General features: G+C 32.3%; 2 protein-coding genes across 2 annotated transcripts; both read left to right on the top strand.

Moving 5' to 3' along the window:
- The first annotated feature begins 503 nt into the window (after positions 1–503).
- Positions 504–1,601, top strand: LOC110637376 (fasciclin-like arabinogalactan protein 14). Its single transcript, XM_021787442.2, has one exon. The coding sequence runs from the start codon at positions 575–577 to the stop codon at positions 1,421–1,423; it is 849 nt and encodes a 282-aa protein (XP_021643134.2). The 5' UTR covers positions 504–574; the 3' UTR covers positions 1,424–1,601.
- A 3,207-nt stretch (positions 1,602–4,808) lies between these two features.
- On the top strand, positions 4,809–14,342 carry LOC110650589 (putative glucose-6-phosphate 1-epimerase). The gene is made up of 9 exons (XM_021805626.2): positions 4,809–5,079; positions 6,405–6,479; positions 9,434–9,490; positions 9,571–9,728; positions 10,213–10,353; positions 11,844–11,946; positions 12,054–12,153; positions 13,224–13,469; positions 13,903–14,342. The coding sequence occupies exons 1-8, from the start codon at positions 4,987–4,989 to the stop codon at positions 13,433–13,435; spliced, it is 939 nt and encodes a 312-aa protein (XP_021661318.1). The 5' UTR covers positions 4,809–4,986; the 3' UTR covers positions 13,436–13,469; positions 13,903–14,342.
- Positions 14,343–14,567: the final 225 nt, after the last annotated feature.

Here is a 14,567-nt window from a genome sequence, read left to right as displayed (position 1 = left end):
TCGGTAAATTTTGGATTATCGACCCTTTTTCCGTAATTTCGTTCTCACGGCACACTTCTACGGTAATTTCCCCTAAAAAGAATGTCAAAATGAACTTTGATGAAACAATGGCAATACAATTGTGAAATTAGAAGACCAGTTCAGCTGAGGGCCGAATGAACTGCAATGTTGATGCAGCTGCTTTTAGTAATGAAACAAAGGAGAGTAAGGTAACAATTGCTTCCAGATCTGAACATCAATGTCCTGAAATGGTTGAACTACTGAAACACATGGAGCATCGAAGTTTCGGTGCAAAAACTGTGAATTCCATTGTAAAACTGGCACCTGGCGCCTGGAAACCATTTCCACCCTTATTTCTTGCCAAAACCACGCTCCAAACATCCCCTTAAACGCGGCGAATCGATCTAGCAAACTATCTCCTCGACAAATATAGACCTGTTTTCTTGTCCACTCGATCTGCATATAAAAGTTCCCTTTTACCTCACTTTCTAATGAACTTTCTCTATCATTCATCATCATCGTTATCATCATCTTCATCTCTTCTGTAGTCTGTGTGTGACGGTGAAGAGTAAAAATGCATCTCATCAACTTCTCCCATTTTGCTCTCTTCTTTACTCTCTTTCTTCTCTTCTCGACTGTTGCTGCTTTTAACATCACCACAATCCTAAGCAACTATTCAGATTTCGGCAATTTCAATGGCCTGCTATCAAGAACTAAATTAGCAGACGCCATTAACAGCCGACGAACCATCACCGTCCTCGCTGTTGATAATGGCAACTTATCCCCTATAAATGGGTTATCATCGGACGCGCAGAAAAGGGTCTTGAGCCTGCACGTGATATTGGATTACTATGATGCTGCAAAGCTCCAAAACTTATCAAAGAAAACTGTAATCCTCACCACTCTTTACCAGTCCAGTGGGCAGGCCAGAGGCAAAGAAGGGTTCTTGAATGTGACAGATATGGGTGGTGATCAGGTTGCCTTTGGTTCTGCTGTTGCAGGATCCAGTCTTAATTCCAATTTGGTTAAGTCTGTTACCTCCCAACCCTATAATATTTCAGTGCTTCAGGTTAGCTCTCCTATAATGCCTGAGTCTGTTACCAAGACTAACACAAGAACAAGTACCCCACAACCAGCCGAGGCACCTGCACCATCCAAAGCAAAGTCTCCAGCCCCTGACTCAGATATGGCTCCTGCACCAGCAGATGCTGACTCACCTACAGCTGACACACCGTCGAAATCTCCTACCCCAAATGCAGATTCTTCAGCCTCATCTCCCACCATGGATGGTCCAACTGCCGCAGATGCTCCTGAGGCGGATTCTCATTCTGGCGGTGAATCTGTCAATGGTGGAACAGGAACTAGCCTTGCTATGGTTGCGATGGTTTTGTCATCAGCCTGGGGTCTAGCCAATATGATCTGATTCATCAGGATAGGAATTAGGAGTAATAAGGGAGTAGAAAGATTAGTTCTTTTTGCACTCACCAACTGAGGCTGTGTTGGTTGCAGTGCCTCTTTGAATTCATGTGTTTTTTTGGCGTTTGAGTGATTAAATTATTTCAATTCAATCAATTGTTTGCCTTTAAAACTGTTTATTTTTGTAAGCCTTCCACCATAAATGGAATCAGAGATGAGTGCTTGATTCATTAGAAAAGATTGCCTTTTCATTTTCAGAGCTGCTTTTTTTTTTTTTAATATATGCTACACAAAGTAGCATTGTACCAACATTGTTGTACAGTGTGCAAGCCTCGTCTCTGTGGATGTACCTTGTTCAAATGACTGCCAAATTTCAACAATTAACTCACTTTCCGGCAATTGCCAAATCTAAAATCTCGGGCAAGTATCAACCAATCAAGGAAGTTCCACCACCAATACCATCCATGATCCAAAGAAGCAAGACGAATCAGAAAATGAGCCAGCGCTTTGCGAGAATCACATATAAATAAACAGAAGATTGAGCATAACTTGCATTCTGAAGAAGCGAAGCACCCAGAGGTTGAAGATAACTCCGAAAGTGAAGGGTTAAAGAAGCAGCATCATTATGAATACGATGGCGAAGAAATGGAAGTGTTAGCAACGTAAGTATGCGGAAAGTGAGGTAATTAATCACTAATCTTCTCATGGTTTACGTTAATTTTCTGTCACAATTGGATTCTTCAGTGGCAGTGTCGTTCTCTCTGCAGGGCTTTGATATGAACTGCTATCCCAAAGGATCAAATTTCTTTGATATTGCTTGTCATGTCAATCTTGAAGAACAATAAGGAACCTTTACCCAGAGTTGAAAATGGCTCCTCATTCAAAAAAAAAAAAAGCCCCTACTGATAAAAAAGAATAAATCATTGAAAAACCAAATGCTATTTTTTTATTTAGGTCAGCGTATTTTCAAATTAATTTTCACGTTATATACTTTTAATTGCAATTAATTTTAATTAAATTTACTAATTATATAAAAAATGTAAAAATGATATTTTTAACTTATGACGCATATAATAAATTTTGAATTTAGTTTTATAAATTATAGAAAATATTAGTATATCTTAATTTTATATTAAATAATTATAAATACCTGTAATTTCTATTTTTTATTTAGTTAAATAGAGGGAAATATAAAAATAATATTATTATTTTTTACTATTAAATAATATTAACGCAAATACTTTAGAGAATTATAGTGATTGAAATAAATATTTTTATAGGGAAAGTTCGAAGAACTACCAGCCAAGAATATTATTTAGTTATATATTCTCGATATACATATGAATTGTGTTTTTTCTCCTATAAAAAAATAGACTTTTTTTATAATATAAAGAGTATATCACATATAATGTGAGAGATAATATATATATCAATAATATTTAATAATCTCTTGTATTATAAGGCGAAGAGAAAAATTCAAATTAAAAGAAAAAAGTGAAGGGTAGAAAATAAAATTTTCTAATAATATAAATATAAATGTAGGCATCGGAAAAGATGAAAAAAATTAGTAGTTTAATATATTTAAATATTAGTTATATATATATAATATTAAATTTCATATAATTTATATTTAATATAATTTCTCCTTTTATCATAAAAAATTGTATCCAATAAATTTGTAATAATTAATAAATATACAAGTCAATTAACAATACATATAAGAAGTCTATTAAATAATATAAATAGTGCCATCATTTAAGCGCATAATAATAGAGAAATGTAGAAGCCTAATACATCTCATTTAAGCAAAAAGAATTGTAGAGTGTGGAGGGGTGATGAGTTGGGATGATGGGAACTTAGATTTGGGTTAGGGATTAAAAATATTAGGGTTTATGCAATTAATGTGTGGGTCCAACTCAACCATTAATTATGCCACATTAGAATAAAAAATAAAAATTATTATGCCATATCAGTATTTTTAATGCCAATTAACCAATTTGTCACTTAAAGTACTAACAAAATAAATCCATATATATATAAATATATATTCTCAGCCCTACGTTGTAAAGCGTTAAACGACATCGTACCATTAGACTTTATTACTTTGCCGATCAGTGGGTTGTAGGTTTGTACATAGTTTTTGATGAGTGGGTAGCAGTGGCTAATTTGATGGGCTAAAGGCCTTTTATTAAATCCAAAAAATCTTATCTGATGAAAAAAAAAAAAAAAAAAAAAAGCCACAAAAATTTTCTTTTAATGGAATGTCACATCAATTGTTACCAATTAAATGGTGAAATCAAATAATAAGAATTTTAATATGCACTGAATAAATGTCTAAAGATTTTGCTTCAACTTGAATTTGTCTGCTAATATTCGCCTTCCATTCTCTTAATTTCTTTACAAAAATTTTAAGTGATAAATTAAAAACTAAATAAAATTTAATTAAATTAAAAAAAAATTAAAATTCAATTTACCTTCTATATTTATTAAGAATTTCTAATTTAATTTAATTTTAATTTTTACAATAAAATTTGATTTAAACTTAAATTAGTTCTATTTCTCTTATTTCAGTTACATGCAACATTTATTTAATATTAAAATGTTATTTTTATAATTAATTAAATTAAAATATCAAAATATTATGTTTATTATTTAATATTATTAATTAAAATAAAAATATAAAAAATATTATTTTTTATTTTCACATAATTAATTAAAATAAAAAAATATAATAATTATGCTTAATTAAATTGAGAAATAGTAAAAGTATATATTTTTTTTATTTTCATATAATCAATTAAAATTAAAAATTATTATTACAATTAATTTTAATTATTTAAATTACAAAATGTTATTTTTATTTTTAATTTAAAATTTAAAATTATAATTAATAAAATTAAATATATAAAATATTAATTTTATATTTCCATATTATTAATTAATATTAAAAAAGTAAAATATAAAAAATTAACTAATTATAATTATTTAATTAACAATAAAAATAATTAACTAAGTATATATATATATATATATATATATATATATATATATCAATTTACATACGAATTTTTTTAATTTTTGATTTAATTAAATATAAATTAAAAATTTTAAATTAAATTAAATAAAAAATAAAATAAATTAAACATATATAAAAGCAAATTAAAGTTTATTTCAATTAAAAACGACGAATATAAGCGATATAATTAATAGATTACATGTTAAATTAAGCCTATTATAATGATTTTTTTTTCCTGCATTCTTCCAAAATTTAATCCAAAATTTATTTTTATCATTAAATTTAATAATAATAATTATTATAATTATCACCGATAATAATAACAATAAAAATAAATTTATTTATTTTTTTTATAAGAAGCAAGAGATTAAAACACCGTTGGAGGGGAGAGCGCTTTGAACAGTGGACTCGTATAGAAATGGAAAAAGATGAGATAAGATGATCTCCCATTCTCTTAAATTCCTTCACCCTTTCCACCTTTTCTCTCCCTTTCCAATCCTTCAGATTCATTCGCTTAATTTTATTAGATACGTACACACTGTGTAAGAGGAGAAATGTCTGAGGACAGCAAGTACGTCGAGCACTGTAAGGGCATTAATGGCCTCGACAAGGTCATCTTGCGTGAGGTTCGTGGTTGTTCTGCCGAGGTATATCTTTCTCTTTCATTTGCTCAAATTAATAATACCCATTTGCTCATTTTTTTCGATTTTTGTTTCTTTCATCAACATTTCGAAATTTTATTTTCGACTAATGCTGCTTGATTCAGGATAAGTTGGTGCCTATGACTTTGTTCTTCTGTTTAGATCTGTGCCAATTTTATTAGGATTAGGATTTGTGTTTGGTGTCTCAGCAATTCCATGTTTATTGGCTTCTATTGATGATTAATAATGAATCCGGCCAAGGAGTATTATAATTTTCTTTCCCGTTTCTCGGTTTATTAAATTGTAAATTGACTTTGTTTGTTATATCTAGAAACATGAAACTTTGGATACCCTTTTGGGATCTCTTTTATGGTTTTTGAATGCTCATTGAATTGTAAAGGCTGTATCTTTCATCTTGTTCTTCATCTTTTGTTTATTTGTTTACCTTTTCTAGCTTGTGTTGCTTACTTGTCTTTAACCTGTATCAACTCGTTTTCTCTGGTTGGGGATTCCATCCTGTTGTAATTTCAGCATCATATGGTGATAAAAAAGAAAAACCTCTTATAGCACGTGTGTGTATACACCTGCACAAGCGCACACAACTCAGCTGAATCTCAATCTAGTTGTAGTTGGCTTTCTCGTTCATTTCTCTTATTCTGCTCAATTTACACCCTGTTCGGATTGAGTGCAGTGGGTTTATTAATATGTTTTTATTGTTGACATGTTAAGAAAAGTGGTATGATATAGGATAGTTTAATAGTAAAATAAATATGAAGATTGCTAAAATACCCTCCTTATTATTTTAAATATATAAATTGTTATTGTATAAAATGAGAATATAAAAATTTAAAATTATCTCAAACCACCAAATGAAAACCTGTGGTAAAATGATAGTTATGAAACCATCATATTACAATCCAAAACCACCATTCTTTAAGAACAATCTAAACAAACAAAGAGTATAATTATATCAATAAATATGAAACCATGATAAACCAGCATCCAAACAAGGGATTAGTTGTATATTTTTTAAATGGTTTAGAAATGTTAAATCCTTCTTGATCACTTTGTGTTCTTCCGTATCATCCTTCGTCTTTGCTGCTATAGTTTGGAGCCATCTCTATTGCCACTCTCATGACTTGTCTTTTACATTTTAGTATTTCTTTCCATTTTATTGCCAGGCAAATCATAAATGCCTCGCTTATTGGTTACAATGTATGTTCCTGTGTTTTTCTCTATTCTAATATTTAATGAAAAGGAAAGTGGAGATCTCATTATTAAAGCAGATTGGTTAGAGGTCTTATAACTGTTGTGCTTTTGTTTGTTAACAGATCTACTTGTATGGAGGTCAAGTCACATCTTGGAAGAATGAACATCGGGAAGAATTGCTTTTTGTTAGTAGCAAGGTATGTAATTTAATTGTAATTGCTTTAAGCTGTATGGCTGAACAGCCATGGTGAATTTAAACTATTGCGTCCATATGTGTGTTTCAATGTGAGCCAATGGTGAAGCCACTCTTTGTGGCGCAGAAATCAGTGCATCACTTTTCCCTTGAAAGATGATTAACCAAGATTCTTGTTTTGGCTAGGGATAGAGTTGCATTTGTCAATTGTTATTTTCCATTATAACTGGGATGATTAACTTGGAATTCACCTTTTTTGAGAAGTTATCAAGTTTTGGAGTTGTAAACTTTTGCAAACTTTTGTGTCATGTCATGCAATTTGGCAATGGTTGTGTCTACAGGGCACCAATTGGTTATGAGTGGGATAGTCACATCCCTTTGGCACTCAATAATGTTGATATAAAAATGATTAGAAAATAATGTTGATATGAAAATAGTAATAAAATTAATGATGATCTGCAAAAAAAGAAGCTGATTGGATTGCCATAAAAGCTAGATTGTATGCTTGTCCACTAATTGGGTCTCAAACCCTCCATTTGATTTTTTTCCTTTTTCCTATTAAACTCTGATGTTTATACATTTTTTATTTTTCCCCTCTACATTTGGTTGAAAGGGATGGAGTAACAAGGTTTGAAATCCAAATAGCCTCTTCAAGAAAACTTGTTACTTATTGCATGGTTAATTTATGCTTGTCCCAGCACCATACAATCGTCAACAAGAATGTCTGTTAACATATAAATCGGGATCTATGTCCCATAATTTTTTTTTTTTGGCCCCCTCCAAATGTTCCCAAAAAATGTTTCATCTTTGAAATTGTTTTCCTATGCCACTCTTCTAAGATGTTGGAGCACAACCAGTGTTGTCAAAAGTGCTAGGCACCCTTAAGGCGAGAAGGTCCTCCATTACCTGAGGCACTAAGCACTATCCCAAGCAAAGTGAGGCGTTAATTTATTATAAAATAATAAACAATTAAAAATACAATGTAAAAACGATTAACATATTACACAATAAATAAATTGTCAAATTTTATATTCATAATATATTATATGTTTTAAGCTTTAAGATTAAAAGCATTCCTTTAATAACACAAAGTTAAAGCAAAAACTATAAAGTACATAATATTCTCAACTTCTCTCTCTCTTTTCTCCTGGTTTTAAATAATGGTGGTTACATTATGTAATGGTTGTTATTTAAAGGTTTTTTAGCCTCTCATTAGCATTATGCCCATTATTTAAAGGCAACAAAAAAAATACATTTGTATCGGCCGTAACAGCCTTTATATAACGGTAATGGCTGTTATTTATGGTTAATTAACTGTGATGGTCCATTGTGTGACTCTTTTTTTGGTCCAAATGGGGGCAGTAGCTCTTGCTCATGATTTGTTTTTGGTTTGGGGAGTTTAAATTGCTATGTCTCAGTTTCTCTCTCAACGTTCCATGTAAAACTTTTTATCTTTTTACAAATATTTCACTTCTTGTCTCTTGAGCTAAGATCATCAACTAGTAAGCTAAGATCATCAATTATCTTTCTAGTTTTACACATCCGTATCTTGCAAAAGACGAGTTATTTATTTGTTAATTTGGTGTTTTTTTACTTATTTGTCGAAGAAAATTATGTTTGATGCTAAGTTTTTTTATTAAATATATAGTATGAAGCATTAGTTTGCTTGATCTATGTGTTTTTTTTTTCTAATTTTGAACTATTTTCATAATTAATTTTAGTAAACTACATGAGTAATTAGAAAATAACATCAAAAAAACTTTTAGGCTTTATTATTGTTTGTTAAGTATAATGTTAGTTCTTTACTATCTACTTGTTATTTTAGTTTTAAATTTTTAATGCCAATGATGTCTAAGAATGATAGATTTAATGTTTTTATTTGACATATTTATGCTTATTATGCAGTTTTATATCTTAGTGAACTTTGTAAACTTATATTTTTAAATAACTATTCATTTTGTGTACTTTGTAAATTTTTCAAAAAAATTTACGTAGCGATAGGCCGTTACTGTTATGTTATGGCCGTTATGGGCCTATTTCCATTGCCCGTGACAGTGACCGAGAACAGGGCCGTGACCGTGATTTAAATCCATGCTCTCTCTCTCTCTCTCTATCTCTCTCTCTCTCTCTCTCTCTATACCTTGGGGCAACTGGTGATGCCTTGTCTAGGTGCCTAGGCAGTGCCTAGTTGAAGGCACCTTCCAAGCAAGGTGCCGGGATTTTGCCTTGCCTGGGTGCCTGGGCATCTCTTGACAACACTGAGCACTACTAATCCCAACCTAGAAAATACGAAGGCCCAACCTCTTCAAGGAACAATGATGATTGACATTCTCCTTTTTCTGTCCACCATGTAACTCTAATTGGCCTAATGAAATCCTCTCTTCATCAAACTGTCTATAGTTGAAATGGAATCAAGAAAGTCATAACCTAATGAAATCCTCTCTTCATCAAACTGTCTATAGTTAAACTGGAATCAAGAAAGGCACTCCACACAAAGAATTTTATCTTCAGGAGGCTCTATTCTTTATACCTCCATAAGTGGACAATTTCTCTTTCTTCTTTGCTGGCCCCACATGGTAACTATTCATTGTAGAGTTCCTTTGTTCAGTATTTCTATTAATGCAACTTTTTCCACTCATTTTGATACTGATTTGTTGAGAACTGACAAAAGGATTGATTGCTAAGACGTAGATACTATGTATAGATTATCTAATTTCCAAATCTGGTTTATTGTTTTTTTATTTCACTCTTTCCCAGGCCATATATACTAAGTTGATTTCATCTCTGCATAAAATAGACTTTGTAGCTTCATTAATATAATGCTGCATTACTTACTATTGGATTTATTATGGGTGCGCTACTCAACAATTCTGGCAAAATCGTTCATATCTGAATTTTTTCTTACCTGGGTTTAGCATGCAATTTCATTGTTCTAAACTATTTTAGTGCTTTGTGCAGGCTATATTTAAGCCTCCAAAGGCTATCCGTGGAGGTATTACAATCTGCTTTCCTCAAGTATGTGCTTTACTTTTCTGAACTAATTATACTTTGCCTTTTAAATTGTATTTTCAATGTAAGTTGCATGGTTTATGCAGTTTGGTAGTGGTGCTCTTGATCGGCATGGATTTGCAAGGAACAGATTTTGGAGTATTGATAACGATCCCCCTCCCTTTCCAACAAATACCACCAACAAAGCCTTCATTGACTTGATACTTAAGCAATCTGAAGAAGATGCGAAGATCTGGCCTCACAGGTGTGTGACTCAAATTTGAGAATGAAAATTAATACAATTCAATTAATCACGTTTTTCTTAGATCATATTTTTCATTATCAGAACAACAAAGCAAATTACTTAAATTCCATATTTTGCACTTTTTTGCTTTTCAAATATCAGCAAGATAGGCAATTCAATGTACTGAATCTAGTTGAAAGGTAGATAGGCAATATAAGCATTTCAATAGACTGAATCTTGTTAAAAGGGGGTAATAATATTACCGAGTATAAGATGCAGTTAAAACTTACAACATATTTTAACCAAATTGAATTTGTTTATTGTGCTAAGATATTTACATTTGTTAATCCAATTAAGTAATTTAGGTTGTCATAATCATTATTTGCAGATATGAGTTTCATCTAAGTGTAACTCTGAGCAAATTGAATTTGTTTATTATGCTAAGATATTTACATTTGCTAATCAAATTAAGTGATTTGGGTTGCATCACAATCATTATTTGCAGATATGAATTTCGTCTAAGGATAACTCTGGGGCCTGGAGGAGACTTGATGTTGACCTCTCGTATTCGAAATACAAACACTGATGGGAAGTCATTCACCTTTACGTTTGCCTACCACACCCATCTTTATGTTACTGATATCAGGTTCTTTGATAAGATCAATTTATTTCAGCCATCTTAGAGCTTTTTTATGTTTCTTAGTTTTCTGGCCTTGGTCTTGGTGAAAAAGCATCATCTTTGTATGTGGTGGCAATTTAATTCAACAACAAGCACACAGATACATGTGCACAGTGCACACTTATGTTGATGTGCATGTTTGTTCTTGAAAGCTCAACCACACTATTTGATTTCATATCCAATAGTTGACCACTTAGTTTTAAGTGGAGTCCTTTAACTGAAAATCTGGCTACAGAATTTGAAATATAAAGTTTAGTGCCTTATAACTGCATCCTAGATATAGAATTTTAAAAGCTTATATTCTGATAATCTGTGACTGGTCAACCTAAGTAATGCAGGCCAGTGTTACATATTGCAACTTTCATCGTGGAGTTCTCTACATGATAGAGTCGATGGCACTAGTGTATTTAAGTTGGCATTGGAGCAGTACATGTGTTCCTTAGATTTCATTTTAGTATCTATAGGAATTGAGTACCTTTGAAGCATTTGGTAGAAGCACAGTGTAAAGCTCAAGTTCAAATTTTACGGTGATAAGTAACCAATCATTTGGCTGACAGTATTAGTATTCAGCTATTCGGTACTTAGTAGATGCTTCACTGGTGCTGTGTACTAGTTTTACCTCAAGCAAGTGAATATATATCAAGTGGTATTAGGGTTCGTTCTCCATTGTTAATCAGCTCATTATCCTCTGAAAATGGCCCTTATTAATGGATAAGAGCATTGGTAGTAATCCTAGTTACAATATCTTTATGAGATTTGCAAGAGACAAGTTTGAGGGGTGAATTCAGTATAATGAATAGATGCATAGAAGGCAATGATGAATTGATTGATGTGTGCCATAATAAGTGAGTTCTTTATTACATAGACATATAAACATATAGATGTGTGTGTGTGTGTGTGTGTGTGTGTGTATTATGCATCAACATTTTTGGTGGAAGTGTTGATAGCATTTGAGTAATTAATACATTAGACAACATGATATTGGGAAATGGATATCTTGATACTACATGACCCATGTTCTTTATTATTTAGTGATTTAACTAACAAACCCTTACCCTGCTTAAGTTGTAAAGGGAGGGACTAAGAGAAATATTATAAGGAGGAAACAAACTACAAAGAGATCAGAAGGTTAGCCAATAGGCTTATTCTCTGGTGAACAGCAGAAAATACCAGTGAAGTGGAATAATAAGACTTGCAAAGTCTGCTCCTATTCATCTTTACCAGGCCCAACTCATAACATAAAAGCCATGATGAATCACATCCTGTCCTTTCAGACAAAAATTTCAACCATCCAAAATTACATAAAAAAAGATATAGATAACCCTAATTTTGGAAATGCTGCAGTGGCAAGAATAGTAAATCACAACAGCAATGTGAATAGGAATTTTATTTATTTATTTCTTTTATTGCTACACTTTTTCTTCTGAATCATTTATGCCCACTTTGCTTTTGTCTAGTGAAGTGCGTGTGGAAGGACTTGAAACACTGGATTATCTGGATAACTTAAAGGATAGAGAGCGATTTACTGAACAAGGGGATGCAATAACATTTGAATCAGAAGTTAGTATATGGCTTCATAGCGATATTAATGTTTTCATCTCAACTCCTTTGGATTCTGTTTATGCAAGTATTCTTTGTTAATTTTCATCTTCTTTTTTATGCTAAAGGTAGATAAAATATACCTCAGCACACCTACTAAAATTGCTATTCTGGACCACGAAAGGAAAAGAACATTTGTATTGCGAAAAGATGGACTTCCTGATGCGGGTGAGCAAACCATTCCTTTATTCATCAATTATTTAATTTTCCATTCATGTCCTCATCCATCTGTGTCAATGTGAGGACGTATGGGTTATTTCATACTTGGTATTACTGGGAAACAAAATAATAATAGGAAACAAAATAAAAATATACTCACCTTTGGCCTAATTTCCTTGCTTTGCGCCTTTGAGCAATTTGTCAAGCAATTCTAAGCTGGGAATAGGTGGGAAAGATCTCAATTGGCATCACAAGAAAATGTTAGTATTTAGTTTGAAATGATACTACTAAAAGTCAAATGAGTTGCTGCTTGGAGAACGAAATGTTCCCTATATTTTAACAGAATGTCACCCATGTTTCAACTCTGTAGCTGAATGTTAATGCAGCTTATAAGTATCTCCTCTATGAAAAGACTGCGCTTGATAGTATCCCGTTCACTGTTGGGGTTCCCTCCTTTAAAAGAAATTTATTCCTCTCAAAACTGCCATGTTTAAAAGCTAGCTTGCGGACTTGCTCTTCATGTGAAAGGGTTTGTTTGAGTATTTATTGTTAACTGTTTTAATTTAACCATAGTGTTATGCAGATAAAAAAATAATGGATTCTAAATTTGTGCCCATATTTGGGTTATCTATGGATTTTTTTTTTCTTTACTGGATGCATGAGCAGTTTATTTTTTGTTCTTTGGGATGCCACAATTTTATCAAACTTCTGAATTTCTTCATATTGTTTTAGACACCTGGAAAGGTTATGGGGTTGTCAAGTGGAGTCTGTACTTTCAAGTCTTATTTAGATCTTGTTATCCAACTCTTGGTGCAAAGAAGTGCTCCGTTCTATCATATTGAATATCCGTTCAATGAGGTCTCTGTGGAATATGGTCCTATAATTACAATGAAACCGATATTTCATTTCATGTTGTTTTAAAAATGACTTTATTTTTAAGGTTTGCACATATATCACAAATGGATCAGTTTGGTCAACAATGGCTGCTGAACGTGAATTACTTGAATATGTGTGATGAGTTTTGTGGGCAAAACTTGAGTGCGCCAAGTGATTATTAGTGCAGTTATTTTCCTATGCAGTGGTCTGGAATCCCTGGGATAAGAAAGCAAAGGCAATGCCTGATTTTGGTGATGATGACTACATGCATATGCTTTGTGTAGAGGCTGCTTGTGTAGAAAAGCCCATTACTTTGAAACCTGGTGAAGAGTGGAAAGGAAGGCAGGAGCTGTCTGTAGTTCCCTCCAGTTACTGCAGTGGACAACTTGATCCTCGAAGGGCACTAAGTGTTTAGAAGATTGGGCCACTTTGGTGCATCTCTTTTGCAGGTAATCACTGGAGCAAATCTTTTTTAATTGGAAATGCAACTGTCACTAGCATTGTTACTTGAGCTAGTAGTAATGATGAAAAGGACAATGAATGTGCACATTTGAGTGGATCGAGCCCCTGAAACATGAGGTTGTGCACTGATTTAATCTTGTTCCCTCATTTAACTTTTGGCATTTGTGTCTTGAACTTGCAAGGTACATCAACTTATCTTGATGTCTTGCATTTCAATATCACGAACTATTCCTATAAAAAAGCAAATAGTTAGAGTATGTTTTAGTGGATTGGGCATGCATGTGCTTTTGATTACTGTTCTGAACTCGGTGATACCTTACTGAATTTTAACCATATGAGGGTTGATTTTAGAGAACTGTAATTTATGCTCACTGATTTTGTGTAAGAACTAGTCTGATGGCCGTAAACAAATTGGTGCAGGCGGTCTTTTGCCATTGTGTATTTGGTGCTGTCAGATGATTCTTGCCAAGATTTTATGAAGGCAAGGTTCAAGAGGAAAAGTGAGATGATGCAGTGTAAAGAGATCTATTTGGCATTTTGTTAACTTCTATGCTTATTCCAAATCAAGGATAAGAATGGAAGGAAAATATCTTTAATCCCTTCCCCTCCTCTCCTCTCCTCTCTCTCATTTTTATTTTTATTTTTTTATTTATTTTTAATAAACTTTCCCTTTTATTTGTTTCTCTCCCTCTCTTTATTCTTGGTCTTCTCTGTCTTCTTTCTTTCATTGTATTATTGTGATTATTATCATCATTTCTTTGGATAGCCAAAGAGGATTTGGACTTTCTAATCTTCCTTCTCCTTGCTACCAAATGGGCTACTGCTCAGCCACACTTTTAAGTATCTTCTTTTTCTTTTTATTTCTTTGTTTTTTATTTCATAATTTTTAAAATGACTGCAATTGTTTTAATTGCATGATAATATATCATTTATTATGATGAAGTCTCTACCTATAGCAATGCATGCTACATGAATTATACCTTGAGCCTTGTGGATCTGCTTTAAAAACTTGTCATATTGGCGTTTCTTTTTAATTTGTTGTTTTCTATTTGATTATTTAATTTCAATTACTCAACTTTAATTTA

This window comes from Hevea brasiliensis, chromosome 1 (genome assembly GCF_030052815.1).
Source record: "Hevea brasiliensis isolate MT/VB/25A 57/8 chromosome 1, ASM3005281v1, whole genome shotgun sequence".
NCBI classification, from domain to species: domain Eukaryota; kingdom Viridiplantae; phylum Streptophyta; class Magnoliopsida; order Malpighiales; family Euphorbiaceae; genus Hevea; species Hevea brasiliensis.
This window is presented reverse-complemented; position numbering and strand designations above follow the sequence as displayed.